The 24,772-nt window shown below is 34.0% G+C and overlaps 1 protein-coding gene across 2 annotated transcripts in view; it reads left to right on the top strand.

Annotated features, from left to right (window-relative positions):
- The window catches only part of Phlpp (PH domain leucine-rich repeat protein phosphatase), a 73,516-nt gene that overhangs the window by 12,632 nt on the left and 36,112 nt on the right, over window positions 1-24,772 (top strand). For both annotated transcript variants that reach the window (XM_089083800.1, XM_089083801.1), the window contains 3 exons: window positions 13,064-13,217; window positions 18,601-18,735; window positions 24,421-24,656. In XM_089083800.1, coding sequence (XP_088939926.1) covers window positions 13,064-13,217; window positions 18,601-18,735; window positions 24,421-24,656 — 525 coding nt within the window. The remainder of the gene's footprint in view (window positions 1-13,063; window positions 13,218-18,600; window positions 18,736-24,420; window positions 24,657-24,772) is intronic.

Genomic DNA, 24,772 nt, shown 5'->3' with positions numbered 1-24,772 from the left:
AAAAATTGTTATAAAAAAGCACAAATTAATATTGGCATATCTATATTGATGTTTTGTACTCTCTCTCTCTCTCTCTCTCTCTCTCTCTCTCTCTCTCTCTCTCTCTCTCTCTCTCTCTCTCTCTCTCTTTCTTTGGCAATAATATTAATCAATATTGACTCAGATCGGATTATCCTGTGATAATGAAACTGCATGTTTCTTTAAGACTTTGAATTACTCATTATAGTCATATTGAATTACAATGTTATTCAGCGAGAAATTATACATATATTACATATATTACATATATTACATATATTACATATATTTTCTCTCCCATTGAAATGTTAACGTTTCTTGATAACTAGATGAGTATTTCAACGAGCATTGAGCCGAATAAACATCATAATTCAGACAATTAAATAATGTATTATTATTAAAACAATATTGACTGTTAAAGTTCAATCAATATTTCGCAGCATACATTAGGTTTGCATAGGGATATTGGTGATTTCTATTTCCGAAATATTATAGTATAAAGTAACGACCGCGCTTAAAGCTATAAAAATAGAGCAGAAGTAGACCGTGGCAAGGCGGAAACTCAAAATCCAACATGCGAAACGAATCAAGCATTATTTCGCGGGATCTCATGGGATTCGCGAGAGACTGTCGTTTGCCGAACGGGCGAGAGATCTCGTAGATCGAAACTCCGCATCCATCCAGCGATTGTTATTGGTCGAGGGAAGAGATCGATGCGCGAGTAAAGAGGACCAATCCATGAAAACAAACGAAAGATTCCGCAGATCGTGAAATCTCGAGAGAGATGTTCCGCCAGGGTCGGAACTGAAAGTGAGTAATTTTTCACACCGCGTAGAAAGGATTAGAAATAAACGTAGCGTAACGAAAGCATGATAAAACAACGGCTTTGTTTAGAATTTTATTTTATTTTGGTGACTTTACTTAGTATTTAATCGCGAAGGATCATTTTTGAAATTTTATCTTAATAAATACGATTATTAGAAATTTAGGATAAATATTGTTATTGCATGTACGGTAAGAGATATCTAAAATATGAGAAATTTACGTGTAAAGACGTACGAAAATGTGTACGCTATTTTCCCATTCTTTCCCGTCTAAGATTCAAATAATTTAAAAGTCTTCCTGCGTCGGCCCTGCTTCCTTCCCGAGAGAAACATCGCGACGCTTTGGGAACAAACATGCACGAAGACGGACCGTACGATAATGAATTCAACGAACGTATAATGCAGGATTTAACGTCGCAAGAAAAGTACTTGGTATTCCTGTCAAACAGTAGCCAACATTCAAGTAGAAAATCATTTGCAGCACATGCTTTCCTGCAAACACCGATGTGGCTAAGGCGTTATTTTTATTTACGTGCTCCATTGTAATAATTAATACGATATATATATTTTTATGAAAAAAAAAAAAAAAAAACAATTAACTCGGGACAAAATACTATAAATAAAAGGAATTGTTAGAAACTTTGAAAGGTCTGCGTATTTTAGGATTTACGATCACCAATGTGATCAATATCGTTATTTTTATCTACGTGCTCTATTATAATAATTTACTGATAGAGAATACATCGTATTCGATGTATATTTTTACAAGAAAAAAAAAATTAACTTGTATGGGACAAAATACTGTAAATAAAAGGAATTGCTAGTCGTTTGAAAGGACTGCGCATTTTGGGATGTCTTGCGCCTCTTAGGAAGCCACGTTTAGTATAACGTACGATGGCTAAGCAGGTCGGTATTTATTACGTTTCCGCAAACTAGATCTCGCGAGGTAATCGCGCAAACTTGTCACACGTTACTATACCGTTTCTAAATACTCGCGGAACACAGATTATTCCACATCGGAATTATGGAGTCTGGCACACCGAATTAGAGCGAACTAGATGCGGAAAAGCTCGTTTTGTACAATGACAGTGTTTCGAGCTCTCGACAGGCTTGACACGTCAGGCTCATCTGTCAACTCGCACGAACAATGCATACAGCTGGGAAGACTTATGCGAAGACCGTTGAAGTTGCATCTTGGTTTGATCGCGAGACAGTTCCTTCCCTTGAAACGCGAAAGATTGACGGCCATCGTGAATTTCTTCATATACAAAACGCATTCCTACATCCCGACTGAACAAGTATTCCCGCGAAGTAGAAATATTTTAAGTAGAAATTAAAATTTAATTTAAGTAGAATTCTTAATTAATGTCATTAATTAAATTATGCAAAGTTTAAAAATTATTAGATTTACTCTATTCAGATGATCTATTTGTTAATTTAGAATTTCTGTATAGTAAAATTTTTAATTAAAATATTTAATTAATATTGATAAAATAATTTGACATTTAAGATTTAATAGTTAAAATTAAGTATTTCTGCAATAATTAAATAAACAAGATTTTCCTTGTCAGAATTTTCTATTTAAATTTTAAACTGAGAGAATTTTAAATTGAAGCTAATATAATTAAATTATAATTGAATTATATTAAGACTAATTATAAAAATTATTATTAACAAAAAATAATTATTAGTTTAGTTTAAAAATTAAAAATATGTATAAAGGAAATCTGATCTTATAGAACATTAAATTTTGTAATTGAACAAAAAGTCTATCTTGAAATTCTTCTTATAATAAGCTAATATAATTACGAAAAATATTTTTAACTAATTTATCGAATTACGAATTATTTTTAAATATACTATTAAATTATATAAGTATTCTCGTATAATTCATGCAACAATCTCGAAGATTGTTGCATGAATTATACGAGAATACTTATTTAATTATTGAAGAACAAATTGGGACAAAGAGTTCCAGAATAGATATTTTCTGCACCAAAACGGCATGTTTAATAAAATAAATGCGTCCAATGATACTTGATATAATCTGATAGTATTAACTAAGTTACTCTAATGATCATCGTTGTCGGTTGGAATCAAGATTGCCCGAAAATGCACCAGACAAAGTCCCCTTTAATCTCAGTTCCTAATATAGACAACGAATCTTTTACGGCTAACTAAAATTGCGATTTGTTGTTTCCATTTTGCGAACGCTCCGTTTACGAGTTGGCGCATTCGTTAACGAGCATCGCTTTACGAGCGACATTGTTTAACGATTGTTGCTTTACTGTATCCGCCATTGCTTAACGATTCACTGTGCTTTTTTTCATGTATCAGCGGAAAAACAAAAAGTACAGAAAAAAAGAAAATGAGGAAAGACGAAAAACGAAAGACGAAAGAAAAAAAGGAAGAAAGAACGGGGAAGTGAGAAGTGAGAGGAATGTTGGATAAAATGGCGACGATAAAATTTCGATTGCTTCGTCAAAAAGCACTTTGTATCCCTGGTTGTGGGAGATACTTTCTTTATGGTTTTCTGATGCCGGTAAACAGCAAGATTTTATATGATAGTATTTTATTAAGATCAACATTTATAATAGTTATACAAATAATAGTTATACAATAGTTAATAGTTAATAATATAAAAATTTATGAACCACTCTTTGGTGCTTTTTTGAATATACTATTTTTTTTATGTCTTTTACCTCGCATTTATAGCAGTGCTGACGTTATTTATCTTCTCGCGAATTTTTGAATTTGTGACTCTAAATATATTATTTTCAAATATTTAATTTTTAATTCTTTATTACAATTATTTTAAATTGCTTTGCAATTTTAATTATTGAATATCTGATGGAATTTAATTTCTGAATCTTAGAGATTTATGCATTTACATATTTGTAGATAATAGTTTATATTTTATAAAGCTAGAAAACGTTAATTATTTAAACTAATTAATGAAACAATTACGATTTTTATTTAAATTATTTTATTATTATTTTAAATTATATTTCTCTTTAATATAATTATCAAAGAGTATTTGTATAAATAATATAAATCTCTTAAAACCTGCGTTTAAATTGTATAATTGGTACTTTATGATCTACATTTCAATTCGTACTCGTAAAGTAAGGAAGCGATTATTTTTACGTCCAAAGGGAAACGGAGTCACACGAGAAATGTGATCCTACTTCTAATCCTCTTACGCTGCGGAAGGATAAAGAATCTGTATTACGGTTACGTTACTTGAAGCGAAATCGTGATGAGAACGAACGAGATAGGCCGGCGAGCAATTTGTATTTTTAATTAAAATCAGTCCGGCAGCCGCGTAAATCCGACGGAGCGCGCGACGGGAATAAAATTGTCAATCATAACGACGCTAGGAATTTTCTTTCGTTAAGCGAACAAATTTTCACGCGCCGTTGCCTAATTTAATTAAAGGCGCTCGCCCGGGTACACATACAATAAAGTAACAACGGAATAGATCGCAAACGGTAAAAGACGCACACCCCACCTGAAGCAACAAACGCACGTAAGAAAGACGTTAAAATTCTTATAACGTTTTTTTCCAAACTCGGCTCGTTTATCCCTTCGAGGATAAGAGAGAAGCCATCCGTCAACTAAACAAATTATGAAAAAAAAAACGTTACGAAATGGTTTTCGCGCCAGGAAATTCTTCGACAACTTTAAAGCTCATTTTATCTTCCGAGTCTTCGACTCGGGAATTTCGTGAATGGCTGAAAGAATTGAGCGAACGTATCTCTCGAACGTGCACGTTTTCACCGTGAATCGGTGAGAAGAAGCTAATTCTATTTACTTATCCGGGCTTTGAGAAGGACCGTCTCTCTCTCTCTCTCTCTCTCTCTCTCTCTCTCTCTCTCTCTCTCTCTCTCTCTCTCTCTCTCTCTCTCCGTCGTTTTTGTACGCTTACTGGGCTTAATTCAGCGTTGGTTAAACTCGCCCGATTATGTAAACGAATTTACCGGTGGGCACCTGCCACACGTTTCACGACGGCAGGTGTTTACCGGTTTGCGTTTATCCGCACACGGAGAGAACTCAGGAGAACGCGTTCGACCGTACAACGAACAGGTGTCTAATGATGCCAGCGAAGAAAATGGACGGACTTGAACTCGTCCCTTGGCTTTGACGTATCGTTGAATACTGCATTTAAAAAAAAATGTATATAAAAAAAAAATGTTTGTTTACGTTGGTAAACGAGGTTGCAAGCTTGACCGTTTATACAAATATAACAAAACGCGAAACTCCAGAACAAAAATCTGGAACATTTCTCCACGGATAATTACCTTTATAACAGAGCAGAGATTTCACGTGGTGAAATAATCCCTCAAAGAGAAAAACATTTTTATTTTCATTGTGATTTTTAATTATTATCAAATATAGAAAGGAAATGAAGATGGAAAAAATTAAATGTTTTGTGGACGATAAATCGATATAAAATAAAAGAGACAAAAACGTGATATTTCAAAATAATATAATATAATTTATGTAACCAAATTAAAATTCATTTTCTAATTTATAATAAATTCGATAAAAAAAGTAGAAAATACGAAAAAAAACATTGTTAATTTAACTGATATCCAAATATGTAAAACGTTTAACGTAGCAATTTTAAAAAAGTCCCATCCTTAATATGAGCGTTATAACGACACTTCGTAACTCGATATGACATTTATACTATTCGATAATTACAAGAGCAGCTGAGGATTATTTAGCTTTTCGCTGTACTAGTCAAACGCAAAATTATTCCATACCAAATATATGATCCGATGGCAAATGTACTTTTTGGCGAGAAATACCGTAGTTTCACTCTAATTAAAGCTAATAAATTAATTTCCTGAATATCTGCAAATACAAAATGAAAGCTTTTTAAAAAGTAATTAAGCAAAATTATTTGAAATATTAAATTTTCCATTTAATGTCTTAATTATAGTTAAGAAGTCCGCTATAACTAAAAAAATTGTTTTGTATATTGTTCTAAAGAAAGTAATTTATAAATATGAATACAAATTATCAATTACATAAAAAGAAAGATACATATAAGATATAATTATTTAATTTGCAACTAAAAATTACGATTGCAGTTTTATGTAAAGTAAAAGTAAAAGTTTATAAAACATATTGCATGAAATTTTATATGTATATAATTTTATATGTATATAAAGTTTGTACATTTCATATATTTATATCCGAAAGAAACTTAAAATGTGTACGATGCGAACTAATTTTCACGTTTTGAAATTAACAAAATCAACGCCGCGGCGAACCGACATTGCTGCATATAGGGAGCGCTTATAATGAGTTTGTTAATTACGTGTGGGTCTCCAGAGGAATAGAGGTAGCCCAGTTTCCCTTCGGACGAACCAATGGATCGATAATATCGGTTTTATCAAACCAGAATAACGACTTGCCGACACTAACGGGGATTTCAAATAAAAAATACGCGCGTCAACGATGAGATTTCAACTTTTTAATCGCAACTTATTACCTGAAATTTTTTTACAAACTAAAAATCAATTTTATTAATCCTGACTAACGAGATTAAATAATTTAAAAAAAAAACTTGTTTATTATATAATATAAATATTTGTAATTAAACAATTAATTTATACTTATTTTTTAATTGTTCTTAATAAATTGTATTGCAAATGCAAAAAATGATACAATTGTTCTAAAAACTAGTACTCGAAAATAAAAGTAAGATAAAAATTTCAACAAATTGATATCCGTATGAAAAAAAATTCTGGAAACGGTTTATTATCAAAATTCTGAGATTTAAACAAATATCGCATTTTGCTACATCTGAAACTCTGAGTAACCAAGCCCGTGCAAAATGGCCGTCGGTGCTGAGAGAAATGAAAGCCTGGTCGAGGGTAGCCAGCAGGGAATCAAAATGAATTTCGGGGCTGAGCTGGCCGATTCCAATTTAACTTTAATTTACGCGAGTGCTGCTAGCTGCAAGTTCACGCGAAAATTCATACCCGACTGGTCGCGAGGGGTGGCCGTCTCCCTTGTCCTCCCCGACCCTCATTCGGGATGTTACTTACAAGCCTCTAAATCGTAACAAATGAGGATTTTACGACGTGAGGAAGCGTCGGACTCGCAGCTCCCGCCGTTAGACGGATTGATGGAATTTTTCATAGGCACTTCGCGTAAACGGTACGTTTATAATAACGTCACGTGAAATATGCACCCTGTACTCGCATACATTTTGTCATAGAGTGCATTATTTTTTTCTTGAAAAAAGATACGTTCAGTTAGAAAATAAGAAAAAATAATGAAAGAAATAAACTTAGGAACAAACACATATTTCATAATAAGAAATGTTGGAATCAATATATTGTGTGTGTGTGTGTGTGTGTGTGTGTGTGTGTGTGTGTGTGTGTGTAAATATATATAAAATTAAAATAATTATAAATCAAAATGAAATGTTGATAATTATAATTATGACTGAAATTTATCTGTGATTGAAACAGCATTATTTAAGACATAATTGCATAATAATAATGATCTACACGAAACTTTATACTAGATTAATCAAACACAATTTCGAAGAAGCCCCATAGGGATACTTCGTAATTTGACACTGTGGCAATCCTTTGTCAATATAATTAAACGGAGAATATATCAGAGACGTGATCAGAGTAAGGAACATAAAAATATTAAACTTTAAATAATTTTGATAAAAAATCATTAGCGTGATTAGGATATAACATGATGACTATTAGAAATTGAAAACTCATTCGGCAATTGATTCATTTTCATTCACCTCAACTTACTTTATTAACTCGTCGGCGAGAGAAAGAAGCAATTACTTTCATGTCGAATCATTATACTTTTCTTGGAAGTTTTAACTTTAATCACAGAATCACTCCCGATTCAATCTCGTTCTTTTTCTCGTTATTACTACACTAATACACTTTGCCGTAACAATATAATCTAGTTGAGAATATTCTTAAAAATTCCCTTTTCCTTCGCTTCTTTCTCTTTAGCTACTCTTAGAGATGCATTATGAGATTATATTATGATTAAAAACTTAGCAACTAAACATAATTAAACTTAACTAAATTTAGTAGAAAATAATTAAGCGGCATATAACAATGTTGTAATATATTAATAGAAACATTTACTTCTAAAATTTACTGTTCAATAAATTTTGACAAAATATCGACAATATTTTAATACGTTTATTTACACGTTAAATATACATTTGAAAAATTTCTCTCTCTATTTATTTTAATATACTTTATATTAATGTAATCGCGTTGTTTTTAAATTGTCATCTGAGATAAATATTGATTTTAAGCACTATATAAATATTTTGCACAATTTATTGTCAATATTTTAAAACATTGCGAAAGCAACGTGATGCGAGACGAGATAGATAAGTCTGAGACTCAAAGGGAGTGAAGAGCTCGTTGCTTGGTGTCCTTAGTTCAAGATCCAGACTTCAACCAAGATTAGACTGCCGCTGACTCAGTGGCAGCAATTAATTTCTAAATCCGCGAACGCGGCGAGAAAGTCGAAAATTCATGGATCATCCGGATCGGTTGAGTGAGTTGCTCCACGCAGAAATATGATTACCCCAAAAGTGTTCGAGTCTTTAATTACGCTCTCTTCATTAATGAAGAGCCTCCCTTTCATGCCGAGCGAGGAGACGACGTCGTTTCATCTCTTCTTGCCGTCTACGGGATGAACATTCCCAAATGATTCCCTTTGCTTTCAAACAGTTTTCGTTTCGGGTGTCTCCAAGCGTGATTCTATGTCAATTACAAAAGAGCAGTCGGAAAAAAATATCTGCGTGACTTAACGTGAAAATCAATTTGCACTCACATTCAAGCGTTTGATTAGAAACATGCACATACGCAATGAAAACGTTTGAAAATGTGTCGTAAATTCAATCATGGACGCGTAAATAATTTTTATTCCAGGGATTAGGTGAAATAATTTTGATGGCAATTTTTATATATATATAAATATATTTTATATATATATATATATAATATCTATCTTTATATCTTCACTTTTATAAAATCACTGTACTCAAAAATTCTTAATTATATAAAAATTGGATATCAAATTTCGACGTATAACTATAGTTAAATAGGTACGTAGTCGACGTTTGCGATATTTGCATTATATTTATATTGCGCATGAAATCATTATTAAAGATTAAAAAGCAATATTTTGATACAATATCTTTATCTACTACTACTTTTCAATTTTATATTAGATTAGATAGTTCAAAGTCTGTCGTTTCTCCATTAAATTTTGTATTGAATAAAGCTAGAAAATATATAGTTCTTTGAAAGGGAGTTCGAAACAGTTCTCTCTGAAGCTCGTAGCGCCAATTTTGCTTCGGTTCTGCTAAAACTTTGTTTTCAATTTTATTTTACAAATATGACAAATCTTTTGCACCAATTTAATAACGGCCGCGAAATAAAAACCAATTGCCGGTTATTACATTGATCTGTAAAGATCAATGTAACATCGAGTCACGTATATATATTATATCAATACTATAATATAACTACGTATTGCTGTTATTTTCATGCTACATTGTATTGCTGCCGTTATATTAATTTCATGAATATAAAGATATAGCATATCAAAAAAAGAAGTATTTAAATTCATGGCAACGTTATCGCGAAGCAGCATTTAAAATAATTTACGAAATAATATGATTATAAATTTTCTCTGTAATTTTGATGCATTTTCTAAAAAAAAAAAAAAATGTATCAAAATTGCAGAGATTATTTGAAATTACCCAGGCCAAAAATTAGAAAATCGGACGCGCCAGCGATGATATATACATGCGGTCGCATTCGCTTGCTATTTATTGCGCAGCATGATTAATCTCTTTACCCCTGTGGCTAACCGGGTTATTATTTACAGGCCACTTTCCGGAATTACAATTTTTTATGGCGCATATGTCACGACTAATGTCTCCCCTTGCTCGCGAAGTGCTATGCGCCATTTTATCTCACGAAATTAAAACCGTTTCCCAGATTACGGAATTATCGAAAGACTGCACGGCGCATTCGGATAGATGGCTTTAATGCATTTTGAATGGCAGTCTCCGTTTTATTACAAATGCGATTTCTCGAGTATTCCGGCAAAATCATGCAAATCGAGTTCATGCAAATAGATCACATTGGATAAAGCTGATACGACATTGTATTATAGATAATAATTATCAATTCAATAGAAGATTGTAAGATCTTGTAAGGTAACGTTTCATAAGATTAACGTTTCTCGTAGAAGAAAAGTAATTACAAATTGGGTATCAAATATTAAAGTCATATTAAAAGGATATTAGAAGTCATGAAAATTAACTTTCTTTCTAACGGCACTTAAAACTTCTTAAAACTTGTCCTGAATGTACTCTTCAAATATTTTTTATAAAAATTATCAAGATGCAAGATAAACAAAATCAACATAATATAACGGTAATAGCACATAATATAATACAATTTATTAAATTTATTTTAATTAATTAGGAAACGAGAATTACAGAAATCTGTTCTAATGAGAAAAACAAATGTAATACAATCCATGTTTAATTAAGCAGATCCCATGTGAGCAAACTCTCATATACTAAATAAATCAAAAACGAACTGCGTTATTTGTCTTATAACTCGGATTTCAATCGTAAATCTCTATTATTTTCCATTTGCAGGGATGCAGATATATATTTGCGTTAATTTTAAAACTCGAATTACGTGTGATAAATACGCGTAATAAATACGTGAAAACTCATGCAAACTGCTAGGAAATGTGATTCTATTACAAACACATAATTTTTGATATCATATTCTACAGTGCGATAATTAAAGTATTATCGAACGAGGGACAAAATTTGTAGTGAATAAGTCGTGACGCAATACGATTTAGCGAAGCGGCAACTTCTGTGCGAAAATCGTAGTTGCCAAAGTTCAGCCGATTGCTACCTAAAAGGGGTGTTTGACCAAAGTATGACTTTTTCCGAGAAAGTTCGCGATTGACGTGATGTTGAAAGCCTCGCTCGACGATCCGGCAGATGATTTTCCCAGGGAGAATCCGTCGTTCTTGATAGCCGATCTGAAACTTGGAAACTGCTGAAAATTCTTAAAACGTATCAAGGTTCAAAATAGATTGGAGACTTTCCGCATGAGTTTATTTTACGGCATCGATGAAACAAATAACAAATTCAAAATGGTGCAAATAAGCGCGATCGAAATAGAAATGTGTTTACGAAAGCTTGATACCCAAACTTTGAAAGTTTCAAAATTTATCAATTTATAATGAAAATAAATTTTCAATATTAATATATAATTGTATATATATTTGATTATTATGTGAGATTATTGCGCGATATATTTTAGCTTACATATTCTGCACTTATTCATGTAAGAAAATGCAATTTATTGCGTTTTCTAACAAGTTTTTAATATATATTATATATTAATATATATTATAATATAAATTAATAAGTTATAATTTATTAATAAAAGTTGATATAAATCTTAGGATATTCATATTAGGATTATATTGGGATTAAAATTAATCTCTTAAATATATATTATATATATAATTCATAGTAATATATAATACTTCTTTTTTTATAAGAAGAAAATTCTTCTCCCTCTCTTATAAGCATAAAAAAATCAAAGTTTGCAATATAATGTCTATATATACTTTATCATGTAATTTTAAACTTCGTACATGCACTAGAAATTTTTAACTTCGAAGAACATATTTCGTCTGTAGTCTGCAGTCGTTAAGAAGTTAAAGTTCTTCACATGTGACCTATAAACCTGTGGAAACCAACAGACGAGAATTATTTTCGTCGAAAATCCGCGAGAAATCCAAGATAGTCATATTTTTATAAAAATAAACCATACTCCGAAAACATGTCCAAATATCTCTGACAAATATTCAATGATGCAAAAATTTGTATAAATAGAACTTATGACAACAATGATTTTAATTTCCGAAATGTTAGTTCACATATTTTATTACCAGTTTTTGTAAAATTTTAATAGGTCTGATGATTTATGCAGTTTTATGTATTATAGCAATACACTATATTTATAATTACTTGTAAATATCTGTAGAGAAAAAATTATGCAATAATATAATATTATTTTATATTTCAAAAAATTAAAATCCAGTTTTTATAGAAAAAAATTTTAAGCTTTTTTCACATTTTTATTTCAATATGTGCTTAACTTGCAATTAAAAAGAAATTGATGGTTTATATAATTAAAAATTAGATTTAAAGTTTGTAATGAGTAATTGTTTTAAAATCAATTTAACTTAAAAGTATTTACATTTACAAATTAATTAAATTTAAATTATTCTAACTATGTATATAGCTTACATTATTGAAAGATTAAATACGTAAACTCTTATCTAGAATATCTAATATGTCTAAATTAAAACTAAAATCTTAACTTTCTATATTTTCTACTTTACTTATAATCCTTTAATTAGTAGTAATAAATTATCTGATAATTGGATCCGTAATTAATGAAGATTCACTGCGAATTAATTACGTACGTAACAGAATACGCTTCTATTATCTGCTTTCTTAGACTCGGCCAATCTACCTTGCAAATCGGATCCACTTTAACGCTCTTCGATTCTTATTGTTTAATATCTTGGCAATTAATTTTACGATTAAAATTCTGCTATGACTTTTAAAGATACAATACAATAATATTTTATTTGAAGAATAATGTCATTAGAAACAATAATGTCAAAAATATAAAAGAGTTAACTCAACAGAAAGAAAATAACAAGAGTTAAAGAGATTGCGTAAAAATATTTTTCTAATCCTCAAAAGAAACAATGAATAATTCTCTGAAGGAATAATTTACTTCTTAAAAGCTTATCGAAACATTTATAAAATATCGATAAATTGTAAAATTTAGTTTCACTGTGAAAGCAGTGAAACATATTACTTGCAATAAATTAGCATTAACATCAGATATCCTCATTAGATCTTTACTTTAATTAAACGTTTTTATCAGTCATTATAATCATGTTGTGAAATATTTAACTTAGCTTAATCTTTTTTCATGAAAGTTACAAATTCTGCTTGAAACACGTACATATTTTTATGTTTTTAATATTTTCTTAGCACAAATTTCACTTGAACACGATGTTCGTTGTGCTACTTTTATTCATTGTTATAATAAACATTTCATGAATTTATATTCTAGTATGGTGGTGAGCCAGGCAGGAGGTTGGCATCCCAGGAGAAGCCGCTGGAAATTCAGGATCAATTTCTTCAAAGGCTTGGCTACCAAGATACGTCCCGACGCGCTCGTCTGGGAGTTGATCCAGAACTCAGACACCTCATCGGCTTTCACGTAGGTTAGTGAATTAGAATTAAGAGTTAGAATTATAGAAGATTGAAGAAATATATTTCTTGCTTCGCAGATCTCTTGTACACTTGTGCACTGAGAAAAAAATGCTGTTGAGTCAACAGCATAGCCTAATTGAAAATAATTTTGTTAATTCAATGACATTACTAATGAAACAGTATATCGTGCTCTTGTTTTAATAATCAAGATCTTGGTTTCATTAATAATGTCATTGAATTAACAAAATCTAATCTTCCAATTAGACTAATGTTGTGTTGATTCAACAGCGTTTTTTTCTCAGTGTGTATTTACTTTTTTTTACATTTTTAACAATTCCAACTTTATAATGTTATCGGAACACTGAGAGATATCCTTTATTCTATTATCTGCTCTTGTTTTTTTATATTGTTTTTATATATTATATAAATCGCTCGGAAATAAACTTTAAATCGTTTCGTAAACTACATTACGTTTAGAAAGATATCAATCGATAGGCAATTAAGTTTTTCATTTACCTATCAGTTTACGTCGAATTTAATAAACCACTTTTAAATTTTAACTAGTTCTGAAAACACTTTACTTTGACGCAAGAGCATATGCCTATGAGATATAAAGTAGTCCCAGTGCGAGAATACGTCTCTTTATATTTATACGTGGAGTTATCCGTCCGTGTCTACGTACGATATGCATACATATCTAGCGCATTTTTATCGCTCCACGTAAATCTCAACTCGGGTAATAATTATAAAGCGCGTCGGATTTCGTTACGTCGCGACTACATCTTTCGTGGACCGACATGCATCACCTTCTGCAAGCTAATTGCGTTAGTTGAGCACTCCGTCATCCCGCCTGTCTTCTCGTCACTCAGCGCTCGCGAGCAACTTTTGCGAGAATCGTCTAATTCCCGTCGTCTTAACCTTCACGCGCCGAATCGTGATGATTAATTAGCGAGACGCGCGGTTTGACTAATTGTAAGTGGCGCGCCTATTGATTACGCGAACCCGCTTAACGAGATGAAGAATCGAAGGTATCTAACGAGGTGACTCGCGCCTTGGATAACTACGAAATACTTCCGCTTACATTACGTAGTTCTCTTAGTTTTATGGTGTAAATCTACGTAATTACGTATCTACGTAATTACGTAGATTTACACCATAAAACTAAGAGAAATATAATGAGAAGAAATAGGTCTCTGTTTAGATAAAAGTTAACGTAACCGCGCGTTTTTTGTCGTTGACTTAGTTCAAGGTAAAAAAAAAAAAAAAAAAAAATATATATATATATAAAAGAGAAATGATTTTTGTGGGCAGCCACACTCCGCTAACTCTTGCTCCATGATAATCGCGCCCCCCTTACAGCATCATATCACAGTTATTATGAAAACAAAACTTTCAGCTGCACTCTACTTTTTCCTCTCTTTCCTTTCGTTTACGGGTCACCCGCAATTCAGCGCGACTTTGACGTCCCGATATCGGGAACGTCGGTTCGCGATCGCCCCCGAGGAGACGCTCGTTCCATTTAAGCGGAACTCCGTCGTGTACGACGACGGTCGGCCGTTGTGTCGACGACATACCAAGATCCATAAGTAGGTACTTTCGCGAGCGATCTCGCTACAGAGACACACACGAAACGACGAGGGCGAGTGAGTTCACGCGCCCGCGTGCCCCGCTAATTATAACGTTATTGCCGCTATTAATGAGCAATTTCAGGGCGCTTCTGTGCGCCGCTCGGTCGCCGGCGATATAAACTCGAAGCGCATTACGTAACTTACGTGGCGCAATTTAGCCGAGTTAATTAAGTTAAAGTGTGTTGCGCGCGGGCGGACGCGTGCGATCGTCGTCGTCGTCGTCACCCTCGTCATCGTCGTCGTTAGACGGCATTTATTTTCTTGCCTCTCCGCGCGATTATTTTTACCTTCCTTCTCGCCCCCCCCCCCCCCGCTCCTTTCTTTCCGATATACTTTCTTGCAAAACTCGCGAACGGACGATCGCCTTTAACGCTCGTAATTACGGTTTTAATGGCGAGATATATAAGGCAATTTATCTACGATTTGCTTCTACAGCATTACGGTATGTAACGTTCATCTTGGAAAGATATAATTTGAGAGAGGCCGAAGCAACTTTCGCGCTGCTCCGTAAAGAGTTACTTGTCCGTCTTCTTTTCCACGGACTCGAACTCGAAAATTAACTTCTGTTCACTGTCGTGTACGCTCGGAGTGGTTTTTGCCGGGGCCGGTAAATGGCCGATGTTCGCGCATTTCGCCCCGCTAGACCCAACGATATATTGGACATGGTCGGTGATTGATATTCTAGTCTGAGAGACGTTCGCACTCTGTTTTTCGTCGGACTGATATACCGGGGAAATAGACAACTTGTAAACACTTCCGCACCACACGCTCGGACGTCCGTATGATATTTTTTCATATTTTTATTTCGCGTTCGCTTGTTGTTGGTTTAATTGAGGTATGCAAAATTCGAATAATTGAACCTGCAAGTACACAAATATACAAGGATACAAAGAACGGCAAAAAAAAAATGATACTAGAAGTATGCTGGAAGATTTAAAATCTCAGATGTGAGATCTTCAAATGTCGGATAACTCAAATTTTTATTGATTAAAGTATTTTTAAGCTTTATATATATATATATATATATATATATATATCCGAAAATTTACATACACACATATATATGTATAAAAATTCATATGACTTGTGTGTTTGTGTGTTCATTGAATTCCATTGGAACATAAATAAATTTCTTCGCCGCAGCTGCGTATCATCTTTTCAGATAAGCGAGATTTCGCCGACATTCATTTTACATATATTCGTTTATCGAATTGAGGTCCGTGAAAAAAATTCAAATATATATATAGTCGAAAAAATGCGCGCGCGCGCATCTGGATGCAAAGCGATAAAGGATCTGAGCGATATCTACCACTAATAAATCAGAAATTCAACTGCATCCGACATCATGTTCAGCTTATTTTTCCCATTCGTTTATTCTGGTCCAACTTTCGGAATTTTTTTACTTTGCACCGTCCGCGACTCGCAAATCCGGCGATATCGCGCGTTCACGTGCCGTTTGACGTTTCATGGTGCAGAATCGGAGCGGGATTACTAGGTGAGATCGTTGCACGTTGATGCAGGCGCAGGGCTGAGCGTTAAAACGGCAAATTTATCTAGCGAGCGGCACACCGCCGCACCGACGCCGCCGGCGTCAACATATTTAACCATAACAACCGCTAACGACTGAGAGTTTCCTGGCCGGAAGCACCGGAAGTGCACGCTCGCGCAACCACCGCCACCCTAGCAAGCGACATAACTGCCTCCCTAGCTAAGCCGAAACGTTAAACGCCGATTATCGTGTTCCCAGGCTCTCGCCTGCAATTTCCCGCGGCAACTTTCGCGGTATTCAGGTATTGAGCGGTAAATAGCGAATATAACTTGCCTTATCAATTTTCGTAGCAACGATTGATCTCTCACCGTGATCTTTCATCCGAAAAAAAAAAAAAAAAACACATCAAAATAAGTGTGTATTCAATATTTAAATATAATGTAAATAATATTATAAAAGACACATCGGGAATTATTTCGAAATCATTTACCTTTTCTATTGTGAGAAAGATGAATAAACATATTTTCTTTCTTCAGAATAATACTAATCTGATTGAAGGATAATAAAAAGTTCGTAAAAATTTTTTCGACCAAGATATAATTCAATTTTCCTTTAACTTTCATAGGATGTACAGTTGGTGTCTTATTTTTAATTATTCTAATACTAAAACATTTTTTGGCCGTGTCTTTCTTTTATTTAATAAAACAGCAGAATTCATATCTGCATAATATATTGTTTTCCTTTGAAATTGCTGAATATTGTTCGTGGCATTTTCCAGTCGCAATAAAGCTCACGCACGCTGGCTTTAATAATCGCGCACGATTTATTGGATTTTATCGCGGAGATGGTGAAGCAAAACTCGCAAGCGCGTTTCTCGCCGATGGCGACGTAACCTGATATTTACACATCCGCAAGGAAATATCATACTGCCAGAATAATAATTGCTTTTTTTCCATCACAGAGATTTCACTTTTTGTACATTTGCATTCGCACGAGTCCCGTGTATACACACACACACACACACACACACACACACACACACACACACACACACACACACACACACACACACACACACACACTATATATATATATATGTGTGTGTATGTATGTATGTATGTATGTATGTATGTATGTATGTGTATATATATATATATATATATATATATATATTGATTCCTAAATATTTAATAGTATAAGGACGCTGAAATATCATTTAAATGAAACACTTTTCATATTCATTTTTAAAACAGATTATTAATAATGCGTATAAGCATTGCTATTGCTTTTAAGAAAATTACATACGTTAAAAATGTCATAATATTCGAATTAATATTTTTTTACGTACTCCATAAATTTGAATTTAATTAACTTCTCTCGCGAGAAATTATAAAAGCGTTATTTTGAGATACGCCGATAAAATATATCATTTGTACAACATGCTAAAAAATAGCCGTCGAAAAATGTGTGAAAATTATGAGTGAAATATAACATGGGATACTTTTTATGAGTTAGCTGTGATGGTTTTACATCTCCAAAGCGTTTAAAGGTCTATATCGTTACACAATGAGTCGAAAAAATAACATTTTGATTCGCATGTCGCGTATGGTCTGCAAAACTCTCTGGGAATTCGCGTTTCTGTTTGTGAACGTAACTCAATTTCGCCGCGCGCCGTTTGCCGCCGCATATGCAATGAAAAATTCTATATATCACAGTATATATATATATATATATATATATATATATATAGAACAGTTTTGAATAGAACTGGCAAACTTTCAGAAATAATAAAGAGAAAAAGAAATAAATACCTTATAATAAGAAATATATATTTGACAATTTTATGTCCAAAATTAAGCTAATTACATCTATTTTGTGATTTGTAATTATATTTATTAATTCTTGTAAAATTTTTATCTTCCTGCACAAGAAATTGTTATCTTTTTTTAGAAAAAGGATATTTATATTGATACAAAAACGACTTTATCAAACTCAAAAAAAGAGTACCAATATCTAGAAAGTTTAAAAAATTTAGAATTTATTAAATAAATTATAGTAGAAATGATATAAATATGATGTAAATTATAAATATAATAATTTAATAATTCTTCAAGTAAATACACTTTTTTTTTGTAAACGAAAATTCATGTGATCATATCACATAGAGCTTCAATTCTTTTATCTCAAAAGACGTTACGGTTAAAGAGCACCTTAATCGTCCGCACATTGATTAAAGCCCTAATTATTCATCGCTTTATCTTTTTCTTCCTTTACCAGGACCCGCATCGCCATTACCAGATTTGGTGGGATACAGTCGTTGCGGCTATACTTTGGTATTGAAGGGGTTGGTTTCTCCTCAATGGAAGCGACGACCTCTGGCCGTCATCGGCTCCAGACTCTTCCTTTATCCGGGTAAGTGTTCTATTCGTGGATCCTGCCAATCCCCAGGATAAGAAAATCCAAGACGAAAGGAAGCGTGCGGCCCGCCCGGCCAGAAAACAAGAACTCACAGTGGGGAAACAACCCCTGAGCATCTGTCAGAGACATTAGGAATCATCCGACGATCGTATCTGTCGTATCTTTCTCCTGTGATTCGTGAAATCCCAAAAGGATTTCTCAAATTAGCGCTTGATGTAGAAAAACTGCATTTCCTCGACTATTCGATTATCCTTAATTGAAAAATTCATTTTTACTTCATTTTTACTCTCTAAAAACAGACGAAGCATATTTTTAAAATTATTATGCTGCATTTATCCATTTGAAGTTTCGAACTCAAATCCTTTTTTAACCAATTTAAATTCTTTTAGAAATGAGCTTAAAAATATATTAAGAAATGAGCTTAAATTCTGAAAATCTGGAATATAGAAGTGCAAAGGAGATAGTTTCCCGCAAAACAATTAGGATAATGCTCTATTTAATTCAAATTGTCAATTCATGTGTCATTATTTCGTAAAAAAAATTCTCAAGTGTGCGTTAAATAATCGCGAATCCAGTGACAATCCTTGGAGAAGACAAAGCAACCGAGAAGGAAAATATCATGAGATCAGTCCCATAGATATCTTTCCCCTCTTCTTGCTTCCTTTTCCGACACTCGAAACATCATGATTTATCTACGTCCGTCCCTTATCCTTCTGTTGGAACGATCCTGTCACCGAGCAGGATGCGTGCCGTGGATCAAGAATTTCTTCGGCCGAAAGGATTTATCGTCCTGACGTGCAATTACGTCACCGAACATTCAGATACGGCGCGTCGCTATCGCGTGAAAGAAAAATGGCGTTGCTCGTGTAACAAGAACTGTATTTACAACACAGATAAATAATGTATTGAATTGATATAAATGGAGCATTGATAAAATTTTTATACAGTACACTCTTCTCTTTCTAGAGTTTAATAAACCTATTTAATGAACTCGTTTATTTGTTTGAAAAAGATGCGTTTTAAATATTGAATTATTGTCTCTAAAAATTCCGTGTACAAGCACTTTTGTATAAGATAAAATTAAATTGTATATTTTTATACAAAAAAGAATATGCTATTTTTTCCGCCTAATAAATCTGTTTAACAAACCCGTTTAACTGGCTAAGAAATACGAAATATCGAATTATTATTTCCAAAAATTTCACTTTTGAACAAATTAAAAATTGAATTATTTGTATTTTGCAATGTTAAAAATTCAAGATCATAACGTGTATGCAACATTTCGCATGCATTGCTACATATTCATCTTTATAAAAGATTCGTTGACTCAGACATTTCTGCCAAATGACAATGAAGTCGGACACGACTTTGTCGAACGTGCCTAGAATTGAATCGTCTCCCTTGTGAAATATATTTGGCATTTTCCAAACCATAAATGTGTACAGTGCGTGACGTCAGCGACAAAATGGCCAACAACCCCTCATTACTCTTGACGAAACAACGACAACGTTTCATATTGGAAATGTTTGTAAAATTTCCACGATTTTCGTGTTTTGCTTGAGTCGGTATATATGCATTACTCAAACCATCAAAAAATTAGGCAATCGATATTTCATGTTGACGTGTTCATAAATAATTCTGAAAAGAGATCGAATTATTTAACGATGAATTAACAGCACTACGAAACTATCCTATCGTTTATGACAGTGTGTTAAAATTTTTATTATATGTACATACCTATTCTAGAAATAGTGCTTTTATCAACCTTTTAATATTTTTGTATTCGAAATGATATTTTTTTTCGCCAATATGAGCAGTTTAAAATAGAAAAATTTGGCCAGATATGGGAAAAATAATTTTGTTGAATAATCAGCAGAATAATTATATAGGCCGCTCAAGTTAGTTACTAGAATATAAAATATTTTTATGGTATTATTGTAGCATTCTAATTTTGATGATTCAATAATTTTGATCAATTGTCCTTGGATGTGCATCTAGTCAAATTATTTTTAAATATCGTTCTTTGTAAAGTAAACAAAGAATATGTATTCCATTTCCTTTATATGTAATTTCGAAATACATTTCCATTTTTGAAATTAAGGAATATAACATATTAACTCACTTAAATGAAGTTTACTGTTTCAATCATCTATGTGGTTTATAAACAGTGTGGTTTCCAAAACAGTTTCTTCGATATTGAAACAATCGTGACGTTTCCATGGCGCACGATATACAAGTTTATTTATAAGACATACAATTGCTCGATGAAGATTAATCAGTAATCTGCGAAAACGAGAGAGAAATCGAAAAATAGGGAAAAAAATTCTTAAAAAAAATACTAAATTTTCTTTCGGTTATTATAAATTATCACATTTTCTTTTTTTCTCAAAAAATTTTCCACGCCTTTAATATTTAAAATCCACGATGAAGTTTAGTTTTTTCCTCATAAATGGACTTTGGGGTACAACGTTTCTAATGAAAACTGAACGTTTCGTCTTGAATTTAATAATATTTAACATGTCTTTTTATGCGAAGCGGAAGACATGTTGTAGCGAGAAATATTTGAGTAAGAAAAATGCCATAAAATTCTCCTTTTACGTATTTCATTCATAATCTTCCGCTTTTACGGCTATTATTTCGATATTCGAGGCGCGATACACCCGGTAAGAGCCCGTATGTAAGCACCCGCCGTATGTTAAATGGCGTTCCAAGGGTGACCCGAATATCGCCGGACGGTCGCCGGTGGTCGGTAGTCGATTTTAACGAGCGTGTCGTATAAGCGTTCAACGACGCGCTAAACCCGGCCGTTCCGCGGCATCGCGTCAGTTAGAGGCTCGCCGTCCTGGGTAGCCGCTCCTACGGGAACCGGGGCCTTGATTAAAGATAGCGGCGGTAACAGGTGTTCGCCATCGCAGACCCATGCTGAATCAACAGCGTACAACTTCCCCGGAACGATCCCTCTACTGCCCGGACTTCCCGGTCGTTACTTCCCAGTCATCGCTTGGAGATTCGTATCCGGCAAACGTGACGGAAGGCAGGACGTCCGCATCGTCCTTGGCCCGATCTCGCCATCTGCGTACGTGGTTACGCGTCCGAAAGTGTTTTCCCAGTAGTGCCATTTCTCCGAGCTGATGCCAGTAATTCTGCTCGTTCGACAAACACATATGTAGCATTTAAAAATTTTTTTTTTTAGTTTTCAGTAAATTTAAACACGAACTTTGCGCAATAATAATTATTTAGAGTCACACTTTATTAGATTCTCAGATGACGCATGTAGAAATACTTATAGAAAATGTCAATAATATTCTCCAATAGGTATTCTTAGGATTTTAATCTTATTTTTAAACTTCGAATCTGAGATCCAACGATGTATAATTTATCGTTAACTTAAGCACCGATTTCACGAGAACGCGCAAAGACTTTGTATACACCCTGTGCATCGCTGTTAGGAAATTGCCCACTGCTCGATACGTATCTCGCAAATGGAACCACAATCTACCATGACTGTAGAATGGCGGCTATTCCAGAAACTGACCAGCCTCGCCGGCATTTGCTGATTTAAACTGCGGCTACCACTGGCTTCAATTAGGAATTGCTTGGAATCCTACGATTCGGAAAACGAATATTCGGCGATCTCTGGCATGTATAGACAAACGGCACTCCTCCTCCTCGTGTCATTGACCCTACATTATGGATTTAACATCGATCCCTTTAGTTGATACAGTGACCTGAACAATTCTGAAAATTTCAATTGCAAACAAAAGATTTATACTATAGATAGTTACATGAACTTGAATTCTCTGAACCTTTACTACAATCGGCCACGTATTTCTTTATAGAGATAATTAAATGTGTTTAAACACTTTTATATTTGATATTTATATATTTTATTATTTTATATATATATATATTTTTTTTTATATTTTAATATTATTATGTTCAGATTTTTTTTAATTTTCTTAATTTTTTAGATGTCTATTAAAAATATTTTTTATATAGATTATTTAGAGGAAAATTTTTGTAAAAATCAAATTCCGCTCTTTGGCCTTTATGCTTTTTTAAACATTCATTCTATTCGTCCTATATAAAGTTAGGAAAATACGTTAAACTTGTTAGAATCTAACTTAATGAGGTACTAGCAAGAACTTCCCGGGGCGTTTAGTTTTGGAACCAGTCCGGAAATTAGTTGTACAGCAGCGCAGCAGTCTCATCGAGAAACGATGCCAACCGCGTGCGCCGTATCGCTTAACAACTGAAACAAAGTATTGCCAGCCTCAACTATTTTCCAACGCCTGGCACCGCAATTCGAGAACAATGGGAAAACACGATCGTTCGCGGCGCATTCTATAAAATAGTAACGAATATCACGTTACATTTTTAATTTTAGCTGAATAACAAAAATTATTTAAAAATGTAGCACGCTTTTTACCGACATTATTTATAAATTGTTCGGATTAACAATGGCCGCCGTGTCCGTATGCGACACGGACACGAAGCCATGGGGATGTTTCATGTTCGTGTGAGTTGGGAGGATTAAGGATTAAGATAAGATAAGGCTTGGTCTCTCATCGTGTCAGCGAAGAGGCACGATGGAAAAAAGATAATCTAAATATGCATCATGAAGTGTCCTACGAAATTATTTATCTTAGCCACCTCACATAATCGTAATAATAATATTAAGAGAGTGAGATTAAGATAAAGATTTTCGTTCGCTTTCGGGACACTTCATAATTTACAGAATTCAAAATTCTAATAATCTTCTAATCTGAACAAATTTTAGAACTCATTAATTTAAGCGCGTAGATGAATTTGTAAACCTCACGAGGTTCCAAAAGTGAGTTCTTCAACTGAAACGCTAATTCTATGATCGTGCGAGCATCTGTTTGATAGAGAGTAGCGCGCTCGGTATTTCGCTGCTGCGGATAAATTTTGTATCGGATCGCCGGAAGCGATCTGGCTCTGTTTTTCCCGAGAAAACGGGCAAAAATTCGATAATACCCGATGGCGTTTGTGTCTGCGAGAGCGTACCGGCCGGTGATGGATGTTCCCCGAAAGCCGACGCCGTGGAATGTAACCAGCCGTCATCGGAATATCAATGATCGTCCGGCATTCTCGGCGTAGCTCAACGTAATTAGACTCCCCCGCCGTAGGTCCCTCGGAACAAGAAATGAAGTCATCCCTTCGTTCGTTCCCTAAAACACGCTCGATACATCGAGCTTATGAAACTCGAAATTCGAGGCCAAATAAAACTTCACGTCGATACGGGTCAAAACACGTGGTCTAAAGTGCGCGCGTGTCGGAAGGATGGTATCGCGCACTCGACGTGTCAAAAATTGTTGCCAGTGTCAACCGTACAAACGAAGAGAAATGACGTGTTTGCTTTGATGTCGACCAACCCCCGATGGTTTTTCAGTTGCGAGCAATTGAATCGAGGAACTACGACGAATTGGAAATTATGGAATATTTCTTTTAAAATAATTTAAAAAAAAAAAAAAAAAAAAGGGAATAAGCTTCCAGCTTTAGTTCGCATTTTTTTATTATTACTTGTGAGAAAAATATTCCCCTTTAAGCTTCCCATTCGCGACGCCTCTCGCGCCGGTATTACCATAGCCGCGGGCGGTACGTACTACCAATTTATCAAAGGGCTGATAAATAACGAGACAAACGCGTTTTCCCCAGCTTGTCCGGAATCGCGCGCAGAATGGATGGAGCTAGGCGGCGGAGGTGGCGCGGTGTGCTATGCGCCGTCACGTCTGGGCAAACTCGTTTTGCGTGTCACTGGGTTTCCCAGGGTCACTCAACAGTGCCATGTGAGCCAACACCCTGAAGAGAGTCACCATCGTGAAACCAGGCATTTGTATCTGGGCTTCCATCATCCCTGGGATCGAGATCTCTGGAAAAGCTGGATCAAAAAGGTAAACGGCTCTCGCTATTCTCTCACGTCAAATCGAAAAAATTCGAAATCGCGAAATCGTCTTCTGGCAAAATGTAGAAAACGATCGGGATTGTTTTTTTCTTGAAAAGAGAAATG

Source organism: Pogonomyrmex barbatus, unplaced genomic scaffold (genome assembly GCF_055798465.1).
Source record: "Pogonomyrmex barbatus isolate J1 unplaced genomic scaffold, ASM5579846v1 scaffold8, whole genome shotgun sequence".
Classification (NCBI taxonomy): domain Eukaryota; kingdom Metazoa; phylum Arthropoda; class Insecta; order Hymenoptera; family Formicidae; genus Pogonomyrmex; species Pogonomyrmex barbatus.
This window is presented reverse-complemented; position numbering and strand designations above follow the sequence as displayed.